Below are 20,244 nucleotides of genomic sequence, written 5' to 3'. Positions count from 1 at the left end.
ATACCAAGCCTTTGGTCGGCGCCAGGCACTGTTCTAGGAGCCAGGCGTGTATCTCCTTTACTTCTCACCAGTGCCCTCAACCTGTCACCGCCAGTAGAGTCTGAAGATCTGCAGAGACTGCAGCTGCCTGGAGTCGGTGCACCCTCCATGCCAGGGCTCAGCAAGGCAGCAGGTGCAGGTGCTGGTGCCCAGGGGTCCTGGTACACTTCCCCCTTCCTGCTGAGTGGTCACTGCCAGGTCTTGGGGGGGCACTGCCAGGCCCAGGGGGCTCCCTGCTATGCAGCGGCCTGCCACGCTCACTGCCCCTGTGGCCCAAACCAGCCGAGTTCACCAGGTGCTGGGTCCTGTCCAGTCCCAAGCAGTCAGCGGGGAGGATTTACTGCCTGTGAGCTACAGTGATTATTGCTCCCTTGGGTGGATGCAGCATGCTTTATTTCCAAAGTGTCTCAGCATCGCTTTCAAATGGAGAGAGAAGCCAGTGGGTTTGCATCCCCTTTACCAGGAAGGACACTGAGTCCCAAAGCATTGGGATTTGCTCGAGGTCACTTAGGGCGGTCGGTGCTGGCAGCGTTTGAGCAAGGAAGAGAAAAAGTGGGGGTAGGAATGGCAGAGCTCCTCCCTTCTCCCCATGGGGCTCTGCTCAGCCATCCAGGGCGCTCTCCTTCTCCCAGGGAGGGGTGAGTGTCAAGCACGGGAGGAGGGAGAGGGAGCCCAGTGGTGGAACAGAAGGCATCCACAGGGAGGATGGGGGGTGCCCCAGAGCTCTGTACAGAACTGGCTGGATGCTCCCCAAATCTGGGCACTCAGCATATTTTAGTTTCCTGGGGCAACCATAACAAAGTCCTTTAGCCCGGGTGATTGAATAGCAGACATTTAATGTCTCAAAGTTCTGGAGCCCAGAAGTCTGAAGTCAAGATGTTGGCGGGTTGGGTCCTTCTGAGAACTGTGAAGGAGAATGCACTGTAGCCTCTCTCTCCTTGCTTCGAGTGGCCTCAGCATTCCCTGGCCTGTGCTTGGGTCCTCCCTATGTCTCACAGTGTCTTTCCTCAGTGTGTGTCTTTCCGGGTTCAAATTCCCCCTTACATAAGAGTGCCAGTCACCTGCAATGGGTGCTCAGTGTAAGATTCTGACTTTAACTCTGTTATCTCAGTAAGGAAAGATCCTATTTCCAAATCAGGTCATATTCTGAGGTACTGGGCAGTAGAACGTCAAGATTTTTTTTGGAGGGACACAATGCCACCCATCAAACACTGAGGGCACATTCCCCAGCTTCCTTGGATACTGAGCGTGGCCCATGGAAGGTGACAAAAAGAGATCCAACCACCTGCAGGCCTGGCCCATGACACCTCCCACACGGCCTCCCCCTTGCCCTCTTCGTCCATCTGCTGTGTGGGACATATGACCAGCAGGGGGCGCCACAGCCCCAGAGGACCCTGGAACCAGGAGCCAAGAGGAGCCTGGGCCCCTGAGGGACTGTGTGGAGCGGAGCTCCCCGCAGACCCACACTGGGTTGTAGCATGTTAAGCCACCAAGACTTGGGGGCTGTTTGTCACTGAAGTTAGACCACCCTGACCAACACAGCTGGCAGAGGGCCCCAAGTCTATCCGGGAGCAAAGCTAGTTGGTCCAGGCAGGGGGCTTCTGAAGGGCTCCTCTATATAGCTGCCATTAAAAGAATGGGGCTTCTCACCCCAGACCCACTTCCTCCTCCCCTGCTCCCTTCACCTGCCTGTGGAGGGCCTGGGTCTGTGTGGCTGTGGGTCCTGGGCTTGGGAGAAGACTTAGCTGTTCTTATCCATCTGGCCCCTCTCTGTCCCTCACCCCCAGTGATACCTACCCATCCACCTTTCTCTCTGGAGAGAAGGTGGGGAGCTGGGGAGGAGTTGGTTGCCACACTGTCCCTTCTAAGATTCTAAGCTCTTACAGGAAAAGAGAGAAATGGCCCAAATCTCACACATTTTGAAATCAAATGAAAAAGAAGCGTCACACTGTGACCAGCCACCTCAGGCTGTGCAAAATCACCTGTCCTGGCCCTGCATAAAAGGTATTTGATAACCTACATGGTCCCTTCTCCTAAGTAAAACAAACACTGAACAGAAAATCTGAGTGTTTCTGTGCCAACTGTCTCACAGCTGTCATCCAGAGCCTTGGTCCTCTGAATGCGGGGTCTGTGGGTGTTGCACCTGGGACCCAGCTGGAAGTCACTGTGGCTATCTACAGGATCACAGTCCACAAGCTTCCATTCCTGTCCCTGGTCACAGCTCTCGGGCCAGTCTGCCCTATGAGGAGGAAAAATATCAGAGTTGAAGGCTGGCTTAATGCTGGGGAAGCTCAGAGCCGCCTTCTGTTATTCTGGTCAGGCTCGTAGACCTGGCCTCAGGAGGGCCTGTGGCACTGCTTGGCAGGAGCCACTTTGCTTCATTCTTTCTCCCTTCAGGGCCAGCTTTAGTCACTTCCTTCTTTGCTTATTCTGAAAGTCCTCACCCCAGTGTACTAAATGATGCTCTGGTTTCTGGTTCATTTGCCAAACGAGATGACAAACAAAGCAGATGAGCCTACGCAGCACCTAATGGATCAGATGTCCAACCCCTGCCATCCTGGTGCTCTCAGGGTTCAGGAGGAGCTCCTCTGGGGAGTGGCTCACACAATTCATTCCAAGCATGACAGCTTTGCGATGTGAAAATGCAGATACTCTCTGAGAAAACAACAGAAACTGATGACCAGCGCTGAGACCTGAAGATCAAGTCCCAAAGATCTATCTCTTCTCCTGCCCGTCAAGGAGCTTGGTCGACCTTTTCTGGAGGATGTCCCTCAAGGTCAAGGTTCTGGATGGCATGCTTGTACATACGCAGACTGAGGTTGGCCAGTGGACCAGGCTCAAGGTGACTGTTACAACCAAGGAGGGGCCCACTCCCATCTGTAGGGCATCAGCTTGCCACACTCTCCATCGTCCTGGTGAGGCTGAGGGCAGACTACTGGGGAGCAAGATCAGCGAGTTCCAAGTGAGGCCTTGCATGGTGATGAGGCCTAGCAGCTCTGTGTTAAAGCACCTTGCCCCCCTGGTTGTCCTGGTCCCTGCTCTTGTGAAGCTGTAGCTGCTGGCATCTCTTGATGACTGCTATCCCTCTGCCAGCTTTGCTATGGCCACCTTTGATGGTACAGCTCTGATACCTGGAAAGAGAGTGCTCCCCGAGTCTCCCCGTCAGCAATACATTGATCTGCACCAGAGAATCCAAGGGTGGCCACCATACGGGACCTCTGCACAAAACAAGTCAATGAAGTAAACCACAAAACAAACCAACAAACCAACAAAAATGCACAGGCACACGGAACAGGAAGTTACTCAGGTGCAGGTTTCCTTGTAGGCTCCTAGTGGCCTGTGGTTTAACAGCAAGGCCCTTAGTCAGGGTGCTGGTGAACTGAGCTCTCACCCTGATTCTTCAACGCTTCTCCTTTGTCCCCAAGGCAGATCCCTTTAGCTTTCTGAGTCTGTTCTCAGCTGTGTAATAATTCCTGCGATCACCTCCCTGCAGAATTCTTATGACAATCAAACTGGATGATGCATGTGAAAGAGCTTCAGAAGCTGCCAGAGGCCAGGGCAACAGTCATGGCCACACCCACAATGTCCTCGAGGCGGCTCTGCCGTCACACTTTTGCAGCCTTTCGGCTCAGCTGTCCCGCTCCTGTCTTCTGTGCTGCAGCCAAACGGAAATCTGTCAGAGTCTGAACGTGGCCTGCCTTTGTTCCAGCTGTGCCTCCTCCTGGGGTGCTCTTTCCTCTTATTAAACTCCATCCATCCTTCCTGACTCAGCCTAAATGCTACTTTCTCCAAACACCTTCCCCAATCCTCCCAAACAAAAGTCAAGTTTCCCCACTCCTGTCCCAGACCACCTACACTCTAAGGCAGCTACCTCTCTCTGGCTCACATGGCTACGTGTGTGCAGAGCTGATGGTCCCAGGATCCCATGTGCCCGAGGGCAGGCTCCGAGCCTCAGCCACTTTTGCATCTGCACACAGGGTCAGTGCAGAGCTGCCAGTGTGCTCGAGGCACACGATACCATCACATTCAGTTGCAGTGAATTGGAGCGGACCACACGAGGTGATCGATGGCATCGGAGCCTGGAGGCAGAAGATGAGTGGCCAGGCTCCAGGGATCAGGCCTATAAACATCTCCTGACAGAAAAGCCCAACTTCAAAGCCTAGACATTTTAGATTATATTTGCATTGGAGGCTTTTAAAGTAGCAAAACTTTAGATTTATGTCTTCATGAACAGATGTGGAAGGGAAAAATCAATTCCTTATAGGATTGGCTTATTTGTTTTTTATCTCAGTGCTAAATATTATGCACCAAGTGACAAATTAATACATAAATTGACCTAGAGACATCAACATCACGGGAGGGATGATGAGAATGGAAGAGTGGCCTGAGCTGGAGGCCAGCGGGGCCGACGCATGCACACTGCCTGTCAGTCAAATCGGCTTGCCCGAAAGATGCTGTAGGTACAGACGGCTCCAATGGAGTGTGAAAAGAGGCCAGATTTTTCCCCAAAGAGGGCAACTCCTCACACACTCTGTTGAGGGGACATGTGTTACACAAGATGGGGCCGCAGCAGGGCTGCTGGAGGATGTCATTTGAAGGACCTGGCAGCACCCAATTCCTTCTGGGGACCCCATCCCCGGAGCGCATCTTCCCCTCCAGGATGAGAGGAGACAGTGGAGTAACATCCCAGACCCTGAGAGAGGTGCCCTGTGGGGCTGGTCGGGGCCACTCGCTCTCCCCTGGCAGGGCCAGGCCCAGAGCCCAGGGCAGAGAGGGCAGGTGAAACAGGAGGCAAGAGGGAACCCAGCAGGAAGATCCACCAGCTGGGTCCCTGGCCAGCTGCCCCATGGCTCAGGTTTCCCCAGACACAAGAAGGGCCTGGGGAGTCCTGGGAGCTGAGACCCACTGGAGAATGCCCCAGCTAGATGCTGGCAGCCGAGACTGGTGCAGGCTTTCTGAGAAAGCAGAGCACGCCTATTCTCGAAAGAAAAATTCCGTAAAAGTGGAAAAAACTAAAAGTGACTCCTTTCCCCCGGAGAGGGGATGACACATAACAGACAGAGCCGAACAGCTAGCTTCCAGCCCTGGAGAGAGAGGGAGAGAGAAAGAGAGGGAAGGATTAGGAGAAAAAGAAAGGAGGAAGAGAGAAGAGCATTTCTTATTTGTCTGGCAACTTTTCAGGTTTTGTCATGATGGGACACTGGATGTCCTTAGGGGGACAACAGAAGAACAATAGAAAAGGGAAGGTCTGCATAATCAGGAAGCCATACAGGGAAGCCAAAAATGACAGGTGGGTGTCCTCATCCCCCAGACACAGATTGAAATCACCAACCACATGTCTAGGGCTGGGGTTCCAGGGCCAGAAATGCCCAGGGATGAGTCAGGTGGAAGCCAGGAAATTAAGAGGCTCAAGCAGCTACTATTGGCACCCAGTCAAAGGAGGGTTTGCCTGGGAATCAAGAGGGAGCTACTAGTGGAGTACACATGTATGCGAGGCAGAGACATTTCCACACTGCCTGGGGACACCGATTCAATTAAAACTGATGATAAAGAAACAACTGTAACACTGCCACGTCCCACATTCCCAAGCAAAGTGGCCCAGCAAGGCCCGGAATAATGGGGGCAACTGCGTCCCTCGGTTGTTGGCTCCTTTGGGGCAGAGTGGAATTCTATAAATCAACAGCTTCTACAAGGAATTAGTATTGATTCGGGACACAGTGAGAGCATCTTCATTTCTGGAGCACTACTCCAAAGTATTTATATTCATCTCACAAAGTTGTATGTAAATCAAGACCTGAGCATTCAAAGACGATGGCTCCTTTTTGCAGTCAGAGCCAGATGCTGGGAGACACATGCGATGGAGCTGACTAGCTTTTCCCAGGCGCTCAAGGTACAAAAGTAATTTTTTGAAGGCAAAATGCAGCTCGGGCCTTCAAATAAAAATCTTAGGGAATGTATGGCTCTGAGAAAAATAGCAATTAAGGATAGAAGCTTTCAGATTTCAGTTGTGTTTGCGGTTTGGGATCTTTTCAAATTGTGCCCAATCACTACGCTGAGCTTGGGGGGCCCCAGCCTCTCAGAAGGCATAGAAGTCATGCGTCCCCCAGGCCTTTTCCTGACTTCAGACTTTGTGGAAAACTCTTGAATGTCAAGGCTGCATGCAGATGTCAGGAATACAACGAAGTTGTTAAGATTTTTGAAGAGAGTGTAAAGAGGAAGCAAGGGAAAACCTGTCCACCATTTGTTTTTAAATCAAAAGAGGTGGGGAGCAAGGATGAGAAGAAAAAGGGAGAGTGCAGAGGAAGGGACGCTGCCTGGCCACCTTGGCCTGGCCCTCATGCAGGTCCAACACCTGTGAGGCCATCTGCTCCCAGAACAGCCCTACCCGCTTTGCTCTCCATGGGAGCTGAGCCCAGGGGCTCTTTCCAGGAAGCCTGCACACAGTCTCCATCTCCGTCTTTCCGGAGGCCCCCACCTAAGACAGGGAGGAAGCAAGGTTTGCAGTGTTCTTAAGAGGTGGACAGAGCTGGGCAAGGTAGTACACTCCTGTAATCCCAGCAGTCTCGGGAGGCTGAGGCAGGAGGAGTGCCATGAGTTCAAGGCAAGCTTGGGCTACATGGTGAGTTCAAGACCAGGCTAAAGTACATAGTGAGTCCCTGTCTTGAAAACCAAACCGAAACAAAATAAAATAAGTGAACAACTTTGGTCAGATATAGAAAAGACAGGCAGTAGACAAGCCAGTGACTAAATAGCCCTGGGTTGCCCATAATTACACCCCCATAATTCAATCACCTCCCCAAAGCCCTGCTTAATGGGCACATGAAAGTCTTGGGGGACATCTAGGTATAAACCATAAAAGATAAAGTTTGAAAGTCTGAAATCTCTGAACAGATAAACTAGGATAAAGTCACTAAGTTACTTAACTATGAGTTAAAAGGCTCTCCGTAGTTCCTTAATTTATTTTTTTTTCATTTAGAACCATGAATTGCTCTCCTACCCTCCTTGCTGGATTTTAATTACTTCCACTTTTGCATGTGGACAAGGAAGTAGCATGTGCCCCAGAACTAGACCTCATGTCTACCCACTTGGAGGTTAGGCCACACTCTTTCCAGTTAACGATGTACCTGATGGTCTAGGATATTCAAGAAGGCTCAGAAAAATTATGGTAAAATGAACCCAAGAATTCTCCCCAAAGTCCCTGAATTTTAAATGTGTTTGTTTGTGCACCATACAGATGCCAATGCCTTATAGTCTCTCTTCTCTGTCCATCATCCCTTTCACTCATAGGATGAAACTGCTCCAATGCATGAGTCAGAGAAGCACTGTACAATTATGCAGAGGTTCATAAGGGGTTGTAGAGGTTCATGCCACCTGACTCTGGCTTTATCAAAACCCAGTAGTGTCTTACAGAGGATACCAGAGCACAGATGAGGACCATTCGGGACAGGTTCAGATCCTAGCTCTGTCATTTGCTAGCTTGTGAATCTGGGAAAATCATTTAGCTCCTCTGTGCCTCAGTATGCAAAGTGGAGATGACGACATTGGTGCCAAGCCCACAGAGCTAGTGTAAAGATTACACACGTTATCCCAAGCACTCAGACCAGTGCCTGTCATAGCACAACACTGTGCTGTTTGTGCTGGAAAGGGAACCCAGGGTCTTGCTTGTTAGGCAAGTCCTCTGTCACTGAACTACATCTGCAACCTCATACGTCTAATGACCAGGGACTGCACTGTGAGCAATCGTGAGCTCACAGACCTTGCAGTCTCCCTGCAGAGACCTTGGCAGTCACTTATGAGCATTTGGCTAGCAAGATAGCTCTTACTCCCACATTTTAATGACAAAAGAACTATCCAGTTAGAGTTTCCAAGCTATAAATTGTTGTATCTTTAGACTCCAATTATTTTTCACCTCCACTCAGTTTTCTGAATCCCCAAATTTTACCTCCACATCCTACTTCAAATGGCTTGCTTTTCTTCCAGTCTAACTGTCAGCTTCCAGGTTCCAATTCTTATTTCATTTTTTCTGGTCTTGAACAACAGCCTCCTAACGGATGTACTCGTGTTCCTTTAGCAGATCAGAACCATCAATGGCTCCTCACTGTCCTTTGCAGTATTCTAGATGCTCCTGGCAGGCACCACACCAATGTTCTGTTCTTCTCTACCTTTTGCCAGCGGTCAAATTGGGTACTTTGCTGTTCATTCTTTCATCCGGCCAGTACTTATTGGGGTGCTCACATAAGACAGGCCCTGCTTTCCAGAAGCATGTTACATAAATAGAATCATACATTATGTTCTTGGGGTGGGGGTCTGTTTTCTCTCATTCTGCATAATTATTCTGTAATTCATCCGTATTGCGGTGTGCATCAATAACTTGTTCCTTTCTATGCTGAGCAATATTCTGTTCCGTGGATAAACCACGTTTGTTAATTCATTCATCTGTTGATGGGCGTTTGGATTGCTTTCACTTGCTGGCCATTGGCTGTTCCAAATAAAGTTTCTACAAACATGTGTATGAAAATTTTTGTATGGATTTCATTTTGCTTGGCAAATACCAAAGAGTGAAACATCTGGGTCACATGTAACTATGTTTTACTTTTAAGAACTGCTGTTTTCCAAAATGTCTGTACCTTGTACATTGCTTCTGGCCATGAATGAAGGGTCTTGTTGTTCCACCCAAGAGGATTTTCTTCAGTAAGGCAGGAGGGTGAAAGTATGCATGACATTGGGGGGCATCATCTAATCCTAGTGACAAAAGCAATTGAGCAAGTTGAGTGAGAAGATTGCAACAAAGTAGAAATTTTGTCTTAGGCCAGACAGCTCATGGAGGACTTTGGTATTTGGGGGTGTACATTCCAGGCAGTGGGAACTCATGGTAGGCTCTGGATGGCCCTGTCTTTGCACATTCCATGCAGTTTCCTGTCTTCTGACTCTTCCTTATACCGTTCTTCCTTAGAACATGTTCCTCTACAGTCTTGATAATGCCTATGAAAAGTTCAAGACCCAACTGAAATGCTACCTCACCTGCAAGTTCATCTCTCACCCTTCTGAACTTCACCCACAGCCCTGAGTTACACTGTGCCTCCAATTATAGGCGAGTCCTTTGTTTGTCCGAGGTCTCTGACAGCAGAGAGTTTGGCTCGTTCATGCAACACTGCCCATAAGCCCAACCCCTTCTAGAGGATGTATCTCTAGACACTTTGCTTCTGGTCTTTTTTTTTTTTTATGTAAAATCCAAAGTAAAATAACATTTTAAATCAACACAGGTATAAATCTCATTGCTCATTTTGCTGAGACCAAAATGAGAAGATGTGGGCCAATTCCAAGGAGGAAAAAAAATTACTCTGGCTCTCTCCCAGCTTCAGTTGGCTTAACCATCTCGTCCTCTATCCTTTGCTCTTTTATGCTCACCAGGTCTCCTTCACTCAAGTGTGGCTAATTATGTAATTAGCAAAAGAGCAACAATTGTGCAGAGAAAATGGCTATGTGTTTATGGAAGTTCAATGACTCAAAATGTCTCAGGAAACCATTCACTAAGGCCCAGAAAAAGAAAGCAGGACTGGGCCTCGGCCAACTCTCTTGCAGATCCAGGGGTGGTCGAGAAGTACCTGCCAGAAAGGAGACCATTTTGAGGCACTGCCCAGGGGTCAGATGCCCATCCTGGCTGGGCCGTGTTGCCTAATTCTCTCTCCTCTGTGTTCACTCAAAGCAAAATAATCAGCCAAAGCAGAGTTCTCAGGAAATGGTACTCACGTGGTTTGAAGCAGTCTGATCAATGACTTTGCTCAATGCACATCTTTTCCATCTTGTTCCCCAGTTTCCCTCAAGACATTAAAGTATTAAAGAACACCGAACCTAACTTTTATCCTCTGCAATTGCCATGATATCCAGGGGTGTCAGCCATGCCTTTGCCACCACTTGTTTTAGCAACTGGACAAGGAGTATCGATCAATACAGTGGGTGGGTGTGTGTGTGTGTGTGTGTGTGTGGGTGTGTGTTTGCATTTGGAATCTGTAGGTCGGTTTGTTCTCATGTCAGAGCTCTTTGCTTCCCCTGCGCCTGTACGCACACGCACAGGGAGGTGGTTCCAAACACCAGGGGACTCGCCTGTGTTTAGTGTTGTTCACCAGGCAAGCGCCAACAATACTTGGGCCAGATGGCTGGCTGCTTTATGAAACTCCCTTTTAAAAGTTCGATGGCTCTGACCCTGAATCAATCTCCTGAGCATACCAGAGGCCACTGGGACAAACTGCATTTCATAACCTGTTTTCTACTGGTTGAAAGTCCATGAGACTCTGGCAGGATTTCCTCTGGGGTCTCCCCTGGACACCTTACCTGGCTACTGCTGGGCTGTCTTGTTTTGTTTGCCACCAAAGACAGAAGATGAGAGAGGAATGAGGCACCATGGATGTTCCTTTCCTTCCGAACAAGCAGAGGGAATGGAGCTGGTGGGCTTGGCTGGGGCAGGCTCAGGGATTCCAGATGAGAAGACCAGTGGCGATGTTCTTCTCCATCCTGGAGTGGCATGAGCTCTCAGTAGAGGACCTCATCTGTTTTGCTAAATTGACAATTTCCTTTAGCAGGAAATAAAGGCTCATACTGAGTTTCAGACTAACTACACAGTAAGAAATAGCTTCTATTTCTATTCTTTTTAAAGACTCTGCCTTTTAAGACATTCGGTATGTAACCTAATTTCGTTTGATGGAGTTTGTTTTCCCTTCTCCATTTGCTGCCTAGAAATGTGTTTCATTATCTCCCGCAGAACTGGGGCTGGGAGGGAGAGCTGGAGAGTCAGAGTTCCCTGGGCCTGAAATGTACTGAAAAAAAATAAAGGAAAACTATTAAATACAATTAAAAGAAATTACAAGGGCAGCAATCCCAGTGGATTTTCTTTCTCAAACACTTCACACCCCCCAGCTGTCCCATTAAGGGGCACTTCCTGGACCCTTCAGGTTCCATTTCTCGAGGAATGGGAAAAGAGCAGATTCAAGAGAGCAAGAGACTCTGGGCAAGGTGGCACATGCCTGTCATCTCAGGTACTTGGGAGACTGAGCCAGAGGGATCGTGACTTCAAGACCAGCCTGGGCAACTTAGCAAGACAAAATTAAAAATAAGAGCAGTGGCAGAGTGTTCCTGGGTTTGATTCCCAGTACCACCATCTAAAAAAGCAACAGACAATACAGATTTCATTCAAGGGAAAGCAGTTTTCATTGGAGAAAAAAGTTTCAAGCACTTGTCTCCTTGTGGGATATAACATTCACCTTTTGTTTTAGATCTTAAAAATTGAAACCTTCTAAAGCATTCTAATGTGAAGACAGGATTTTATCATTAAAAAGTAATTACAGCAGAATATGATTTCCTGGAATAAAAAGCACAAATTGAGAATTCTCTTTTTGAATACTGCTACGAAATTAGTTGAGGAAAGACACAAGCGACAGGAGGAGGTCAACCTTTTAATGGAGAAATGCAATCAAGCAGGTGTTGTGGGGGTGAAAAGACATCCATGGCTGGGTCTCAGAGCACAGAGGTGTCCCGTGGTTCCGGGTGCCCTCAGCAGGCAGAGATGAACTTACTTGATGTCGCACAGAAGGGCCACGCCTCTCAGGATCCAGTGATCCGGGGACAGCACAGTCCGCAGGTACACTACCGTGATGAAGGTCAGGTCAGTTCGCTTGGGTTTCTTGTAAACGGGACACACGTACAGCTTGGGGTCCTTGGGCGCTGTGGAGTTAATAGCGAAGACGTGCAGCACCGGCAGCAGCGTAAAGAGCACCTTGGGGGTGGACTCTGTGAGCTTCCCGTTGCGCCTGTCCCAGGCTGCCCCGTCCAGGTACAGCCCGTAAATGTACACACCTTCCTGGAAGAGCCAAGTGTAAAGGTGAAGGATTAGAAAATATATAGGTGCTTAAGACGGGCACCCGTTAATGTCACACTGGTTGTCAGGTAGGCAAGAAAATATATGCCAGTCTTAGAATGCTACTAGATGAGGGATGCCCGGCCCTGCAGGGGAGCGTCAGAGCGCCCCCAGAGGCCGGGCGTGGTACAGCAAGGGCGTGAAGGGGCAAGGCCTGGACTGCAGCATGGCCTGTCTTCCCCAGGGTCTCTGCAGAACAACAGGACGTGCCCTGTGCTCCTCACCGTCAAATCGGGGAGACAGGACACACTGGTACAGGAGACGTTTTTAAAAGACCTGAACTGAACGGCAGCATCCACTTGTTACTGGGGCTGCCTGATGAACGGCTGGAGGCGAACGCTCACTGTGGGCTTGGGCTGGGCGCCCAGGGCCTGTGCGGAGGGGTGGCCCTGAAGTGGGCCCTGAGCAGTGGCTGCGTTTGGACAGGTAAAGGAGAGATGGTAGGCATCCCAGACAGGAGCAGAACTGCAAAGAAAGGCAGAACGGGCGAGAACCCCAAGCAACTTATTCAGCAGGAGGTTCAACAGTTACAAGTTAGGAGTCGGCCATGGAGGAGTCCAGAGGCCAAGCTGAAGGGTCTGAACCCTTAATCTGCAGGCAGTGAGCCACAGAACACTGGACTAGAAAAAGGAAGGCTGTGGGGGGATGGAGCTCATAAAATATATTTATGGAGAAGATGGTACCCTTTTTCCATTTCCAGTGAGGATCGGTAAAGAGAATTAAATGCAGATTAACATAAAGGACACGGAGATTAGTTGCAAAGGGCTTTCTGGAATGCCCTCGTGTGGGCTCCCAGCCTGAAGACCATGTCTGAATCACAGAGGCATGTGGCTTGACAGCAAAATCTTGGGCAGCCTCAGAAAATCCAGACATGGAGTTCCCATCATTAGCCTCGTGCTTGATAATTATCTACATGAACAATGTGACCATCCAAGAACCATCCCACTTATAGTAAACCCTGTCCCTCTCTAGGGTCCTTTCAACCTCAGAACCTTAAAAAAGTCAAGAGTTAGAATGAGATATCTTTTCTTTTTTCTTTTTTCTGGTACCGGGGATCGAACTCGGGACCTTGCACTTGCGAGGCAGGCACCGGAACCACTGAGCTAAATCCCTGGCCCAAGAGTTAGAATGTGTGGCAGATGGAACAGTGTCGCGCCCCAACTTAGGGCCATTCAGAAGCTCAGAATGAAACCATTTGGAATGGGGACTTCACAGATGTAACTAGTTTAGATAAGGACACACCAGGTTAGGGTAGGCCTTATACCCAACATGACTGGTATTTTTGTAAGAAGAGAAGCCGTGCAGAGATACACAAAGGACAGAAGGTGTGACAATGAAAGCAAAGATTGACAATGACCAACAATCACCAGAAGTAAGAGAGAGGCACTGAATAGGATTGTCCCTCAGAAAAAGGATCCCCCAGGTGATGTGGGAGGTCATCCCCAGCCACCGTGACAGTTTCAATGGGCCACCTGACCTCTGCCTAATGCCTCAGGGGCAGGACCCCTGCCTAGAGCTGCCACCCCAGCAGCCTACAAGACAGAGGAGGACAGAACCAAAGAGAATTATTCCAAGCCTCATTAGCTAATGGAATTTGTCTTGCTAGGTTTTGGACTTCCTTGGACCCACCGTCCCTCCTTTCCCCTTTATTTCTTCTTTTCGGAGTGGGGATGTTTCTCCTGTTCAGGCCCCATCATTGTATTTCAGAAGTGCATAATTTGTCTAGATGAGGCTGAGTCGGGATGGAATGAATGTATTTTGCATGTGAGAAAGACATGAATTTGGAGTGGAGCAGAGATGGAATGTCACTGACGGAGTTGTCCCCCCCCCCCACATTCTTACTATGTTGAAGTCACAAACGTCAGTGTGGTGACATTTGGAAATGGAGACCTTGAGAGACGATGAGGTCATGAAGGTGGGGCCCTGGTCTGATAGGATTAGTTCCCCTGTAGAAGAGATGCAAGATAGCTTGATCTCTCTCTGTGCCATGCGAAGATTCAGCAACAAGGCAGTCAGGGTAAACCAGGAAGAGAACCCTCACCAGAAACTGACCATGCTGGCTCCCTGCTCTCGTACTTCCAGCTCCAGAACTGTGAGAAAACAAATTTCTGTTGTTTAAACAACAACAAAAATCCTCCCTCAGAGACTCCTTCTAGAAGAAACCAACACTGTCCATACATTGAACTGAGGACTTCTGGTCTTTTGAACTGCAAGGGAACAAATTTTGGTTGTTCTTAGCCACCCAGCTGGTGAGGCTTTATTACAATACCCTCAGGAATCAAATACAGAATTGTATACCTGGAAGCAGGGTGATGCTGTAACCAGTACCCGCAAATTCGGAAGTGACTTGGGGTCTGCATGGTAGGAAGAAGTCGGAAGAATCTTAAGACATATGGTTGAAATAACTCAAATTACCTTAAAGGGAGGTTGGTGGAAATACAGAGGCTAAGGGTATTTATCATAAGGTCTCAGATGCAATAAGGAATATGTTATTGGACACTGGAGGAAGGATGGTCCTTGTTATAAAGTGGCAGAACACATGGCCAGAACTTGGAAATCATCTGCTCCGACCCATTATTTGAGAAACTAGGGGATGAAAGTCAGAGAAAGAGAAAACAGGATTAATATGTACCACATGTCTGGGTGGGTCCTGCACCAAGCCTGTAAGATAGCACTTAAATCTCCCAACTTCCTTCAATGAGGCTGTACTGTCATAAGGGGTAAAGAACTTGCTCAGGTTCATTGAGCAGATCAGTGTCCAAGCAGTGGCTCCCAGTGGCATCTGCTTATCTCAGGGCATCTGTCCTCCCCCAGCCAGGTATCTTTCCATCCCAGGTCCCAGAGCTACAGAGGGACACTCCACACTACTTTGCTACCACAGGTGATTCTGTGTGACCCATAGCAGTAGCCTGAGATGTGTGGAAAATCCTTTTAATGTAACATGAACTTCACTTATAATTATAAACACAGAGCGGGTTGTGGTGGTGCATGCTTGTAATCCCAGCGCTCTAAGGCTGAGGCAGCAGGAAGATCACAAGTTTGAGCCCAGTCTGGGCAACTTAGCAACTTAGTAAGACATTATCTCAAAATTTAGAATAAAAAAATACATAAAAAGGACTTGGATGTAGCTCAGTGTGAAGACCCTGGGTTCAATCTACAGAATTTAAAAACAAAAATAAAAGTAGTCTGGGGAGTTGTAGGGCTTATAGGCCTTGCCATTAACCTCTTACTCTGGGAGATGGAAGAGGCTTTGGTATTAAGGTCTCCTGGTTACAATGGAGGAAACCTTCACCACAAAGCAGACAGAGTTAACTGGGGTACTCAAGGTTGGTTTTAGGCAGAACTTGAACTTCCACCCCCAGGTCCAGAATTGTTCCGGTAGCACCTACCACAGGGGGTGTCGTGATCTCCTCCTTGGTCTGCCGCAGAACTTCGTTGTGGATGGTTACGGTGTCCAGCGCCCAGCCTTTGTGGGCACGGGTCACTTCCTGCCTCATGGCTGTGAGGAAGCCTAAAGAACAAAAGGCAAGAGCTTGTTGCTTTGGTGTAGCCCACATTAGAGACAAGGGGGAAGCAATGTTAAGTGTTATTTGCTGACCAATTGCCAAACCTCATGCCCATCCCAAGGGGAGCGGAGACCAAACCCCAGGGGCCATTTCTCCCAGTGTTTTGTTTCTATGGGGACTGCAATGAGGTAAATCTTTCCTGGCAGCTGACAGCAGAAGAGCGCTCTTTCCGCCTTACCCTGGGGCCTTGGTTTGAAAGTCTCCTGGGATTCCAACTGCTCAAGTCCTATAAGGGTCATAACCCACTCTAGCTCACAGACTCTATTCGAAGACAGAATATGGAATGTGTGACCAGAATGGTGAAGTATTCTGAGAAACAGCATTCCAATTAAACTCCAATCAAACCATTATCAAGCTTCTATTTGCTATAATGGAACAATTTCATTTAGTCTAAGGAAATAAGGCATAATGCCATAATAGGAAACCTGACTTTCAATTTGATCAAACAAAGCAATCACACCGGAAAGGAAAGCTACATGTTTCAATGTGCATAATACAGTTATTTTAAGATAATACGTGGCTCCGTATCTTGTGGCCTTTCTTTAAACTCAATATTTGCAAATCATGCCATTCAATTCAATAAGAGAAGTCTTTCTTGGAGAGTGGCATTTTCTATTAGAAAGAATACCTTAAATTTCCAAATGGACTTTAGGTTTCATCTGTGACCTGTGTATTATAGTTCAGCCTCCACGTAAATATTGCAAAAAATCCCCATGTAAATATGAGGCTTTCTGGTGAGTAAACTTTTGGAGTGTGTCCTTGCTTCTAATAAATAGTGAGTGCTGAAAGCCACACCAACACATAAGCAATAACATGTTACTGGGCTTGGATGGGAGTCCGAGGAAAGAGAGGATTACAAGGTATAATCCCAAGCACTGAGTTAATATTCCTTAGAGATGGGAAGAAAGGACAGGACCCCAGTCTGGCTTTACCCCCGCCAAGTTCTCCCTGTCCCTAAATTAGACATGGGGAGAAGCACTTGTGTGGCCATTTCTTCCATTCATCTACTCTCCGTACAGTGTGTACCACTCTGGGTGGGATGGCCACAAAGATGAAAAGGCCATCCACTGACCCTGTACTGAAGCTCAGTCTACAGAGCCAGGGACAGTGGGGCATGGCTGTGATGCCGGCCTAGTAAGGAGGCTAAGGTATAAGGATCACAAGTTTGAGGCCAGCCTGGACAACTTAGGAAGACCCTGTCTCAAAATTAAAATATTGAAGAAAAGGTCTGGAGATGTAGCTCAGCAGTAGAGCCCTTGCTGAGCGTGCACGAGGCCCTTCATCCAATCCTGCAAAAGAAAAAAAGAGAAGAATAGAAAAGCGTTGCTCAGTGAGGGCATGTGGAAGGAGGCGGGGCATTAGCACAATGTTGTTATGAACAAAGGTGTGAGCAAAGCTCAAGAGGCAGCTCAAGGAAGGTTTAATGGAGAAGACAAAGTTGAATGCAACTCTTGAAAGACGCGTAGGACTTTGTCAGAAGGGTCAATTTTCACTAGAAGAAGAGCATGTGGAATGGCACAGAGGGCTAGGCTAGTGGGGAGGTGATGCAGACAGGGTTGGAACCATGGCAGAGGCATGGCTTCTGAGGGTCAGACCCTGCCCTTGCTTTGGACTTGATCGGGTGCATGGCAAGAAGCCACTATTTCCAGCAGGCAGATGATTTAGTTGCTCGGGCATCTTAAGAAAGCTTGTTCAGAGCACCATTAAAACTGAATTTGGGTGCTAAAGAGGAGCCCTTGAATTAATCCAAAAGAAAAGTTGTCAGAGTAAGAAAGGATGATTTTATGATACAAAATGCTAACTTCTGTTAACAGGAGACATGGTGGAAATCTGGCTGGAGCAGCTGCTGGTCATTGCCTGTACTATGCATGGAGTTCTTTGGGGGCCCTGATTTTCAATGTAATCAAACAAAACAATGATGAAATCATGATCAGCATGTGGTTAGGTTGACTGCCATTCTTGGGGTCTCATACTCCAGTAATAAAACATTTTGTGTGTTTGCCAGTCAGTGGTATACACGACCACAATAATAAAATCCAATTCACCTTTCTATGTCACTCCATGAAAATATCACCTTCATCATTCAACATTAAGTTTTCGTCCATGTGGTGTATTAGACACTATATATCCAAACAGAGTACTTGGAATTAAATTGACCCCATTTTATGATATTTTAAAATTCATCACTGATCTATGAATCCATAAGGTCATAAAGCATAAGACATGAATCCTGGTCTTAACCATCCATCTGCACAAGTTAAATACTTGAATTTTTCTAAAACTGTTTTAAGTTCCAACTAAATTGCAAATTTGACCTCACTCCATATGGCTCACAGGACAATGCCAGAGGTGCCAGATGAAGAGTGAGCTAGATTCTTAGGAAGGCATCTGCTTCATAGATGTCGTCACTGTCGAAGAGCTCTGAAAACCCTTAGTACCATTAAGGAGAGACCAAGCCTTCTCATCTTCTCCTGCTGGGGAGTGTGCAGGTCTCCTAATCCTCAGGAAGCATGCCTAGTATGCCAGCAGGTGGAATGCAGAACAGTCAGCTTGATTTGCCAAGAGAGGAAAATATCAAATGACTATATTTGAGGCCTGAGGGTAGAAGGTAGGGAATTGTTCCATGGGCTATTCTCATTCAGAGAACATGAAGAAAACATGTATGTTTTCAAGTCTTGATAATTTTGATTTGGTTTTCTAAAAAGAACATCATCTGTGGGACTCAAGGGGTAGTGAATCTACTAAAATGTTCATTGATGAATTGAAAAAATATGAATGACCGTCTTTCAAAGACTGGTTCCAGGTCTAATGGAAGGAAAATATGTTTTTTCTAAAGCCTGTATAATTTGTTAAAGACCATGGATACAGTTTTCCTCATAAGAGCTTAGAAAATAAGTGCTTTTGGGGGGGCACAAATTTAGTTTTAATCATTTTTAAAGTGGTAGTAAAGTGATCCATTTATTCATATGTTTGAAGGAAGAAACAAAGAGTTGGAGAAAGTCTTCAACAATAATAACCCATTCTTCCTGAGTTTAACCTCCCACATGAACATGGGTGATTTGACTAAACATCTGAGTCACAGGTGGTCCAATGAAATGCTTACAAAAATTTTTTTCCCTTGAAATTCATAAAGCATAATGAAGTCTTAAAACACTTGTCAAGCTTGTTCTTTTTGAAAATTTCACTTTTAAACTAGGATTATACTTCGGAAACTCAGGTCTAAAGCAACACTTGTTATGTCTTAATTCCTATAATAGTAGTACTCCAACATTTCAGCAAACTCATTCCTGTTGTTTGACTGGTGCAATCAGCTGGCTTAAAGAAAGCGGTGGTGTGCTTTCAGTATCCTTTCATACAAGGTCTTTGGAAGGACGAAAGAATAGCTAATCAGAAAGGCTGCTCTTCTCAACTTTAAAAACAGGTGGTTGGTATTCTGTAGCGATGGTCCTATAACAAAAATTGGCAACATGTTTTTCTTTAATAAATGAACTGGTCCTCCTGTAATGGGCCTTAGGTTGCGCAGTATTTCCTGTCTAAATAGTTACCAAGCCTCCCAGGAGCATCTTCCAAGATGAGGAGAAATGATGTTCCTGACATGAGTTTATGACAAGTAGTTTTTTCCCCAAATGAGAAGCAAATGTAGTTTATTGCTAAGTTAAATAAAGGTCAGAAATCATTAAATGAAGATAGGGTTGATCCACGCAATTGAACAAAAATACACCAGGCACCAGTCCCGACTTTGCTGAATGCTATAAGGCAAGCATCTGAAAATGCTGAAAATCAGAGCCACGGGGAAGCTTGTAAAACTCCCGGACCACAGTCCAGATCAAAAAGGTCAAGGGCCAGAGATTTAGCTCAGTGGTTCCGCTGCTGCCTCCCTTGCAAGTGCAAGGTCCTGAGTTCGATCCCCGGTACCAAAAGAAAAAGAATCTCTGGAGGCACTCCTGTTGATTTAACACAGGGTTTCTTCTCAAATGCTCATGCTCACAGAAGGGGCTCTTATTAAAGTGTGGGTTCTGATCCAGAAGAAAAGACCTAAGTGTGAGGCCGATGTTCCTGGCTGGAAGATACCATACCAGGTAGGAAAGCCTAAGGTCAAGGTTCTGCACACATTTGCATGTCTCATGGAGCTTCCAAGAAAGCTGCTTGTACAGATTCAAGAGGTTTCCTCCTTGGAGACCATGACATAATTGACTTGGGGCCCCAAGCACTATGTATTAAATGTGCCCCAGGTGACTCGACTGTGGAAGGCAGGTCTGGAAATGACTGCTCTGTAAAAATACTATGTGAGATGGGTCACAGTCACTGACCCACATCTGTTTAAAGAACCAGTTTGACAAGTGGGAAGGGCAATGCCTGGGACTAAAGTAAAATAACAGGAAGGCGTCAGTAGCATGAGCCAACTCCTTTCAGAGCCCCCTAACATAGATACACACGTTGTATAACATGTTATTAATCCAGGAGACAACTGGTGCCAGCGAAACCTTAGTACACCCATCACTATACACCTAACAAGTGTCCTGTTCTGAAATGCAATTCCCCGCACTGATCTATCTTCTCTTGTGCTACTTTATGCCTCTTTCACTTGACACCAAATTCCATTTCTTCCCTCCCTCCTAAACTTTCCCACTACTTCCTCTGGCATGGTTCCACCTCCTCACAAAACATTCTCTCTACCTTCCTGTCCTTACAGGAACCTGGCTCAGTCCAGAATACCCTGCCCTCCAC

At 47.2% G+C, this 20,244-nt stretch overlaps 1 protein-coding gene across 1 annotated transcript in view; it reads right to left on the bottom strand.

Moving 5' to 3' along the window:
- Positions 1-11,281: 11,281 nt before the first annotated feature.
- Dnah8 (dynein axonemal heavy chain 8) overlaps positions 11,282-20,244 on the bottom strand; it is a 262,037-nt gene continuing 253,074 nt past the window's right edge. The window contains exons 92-93 of the mRNA XM_087184476.1: positions 15,340-15,461; positions 11,282-11,893 (exon numbers count right to left, since the gene is read on the bottom strand). Of these exons, the coding sequence (XP_087040602.1) occupies positions 11,606-11,893; positions 15,340-15,461 (410 nt within the window). The 3' untranslated portion in view covers positions 11,282-11,605. The remainder of the gene's footprint in view (positions 11,894-15,339; positions 15,462-20,244) is intronic.

The sequence above is a fragment of the Heterocephalus glaber genome, unplaced genomic scaffold (genome assembly GCF_053883595.1).
Source record: "Heterocephalus glaber isolate CG9 unplaced genomic scaffold, H.glaber_assembly_v1.0 deba00001497, whole genome shotgun sequence".
Lineage (NCBI taxonomy): Eukaryota > Metazoa > Chordata > Mammalia > Rodentia > Bathyergidae > Heterocephalus > Heterocephalus glaber.
The sequence above is the reverse complement of the archived record's forward strand: the minus strand, read 5'-3'. Positions and strand labels throughout refer to the sequence as shown.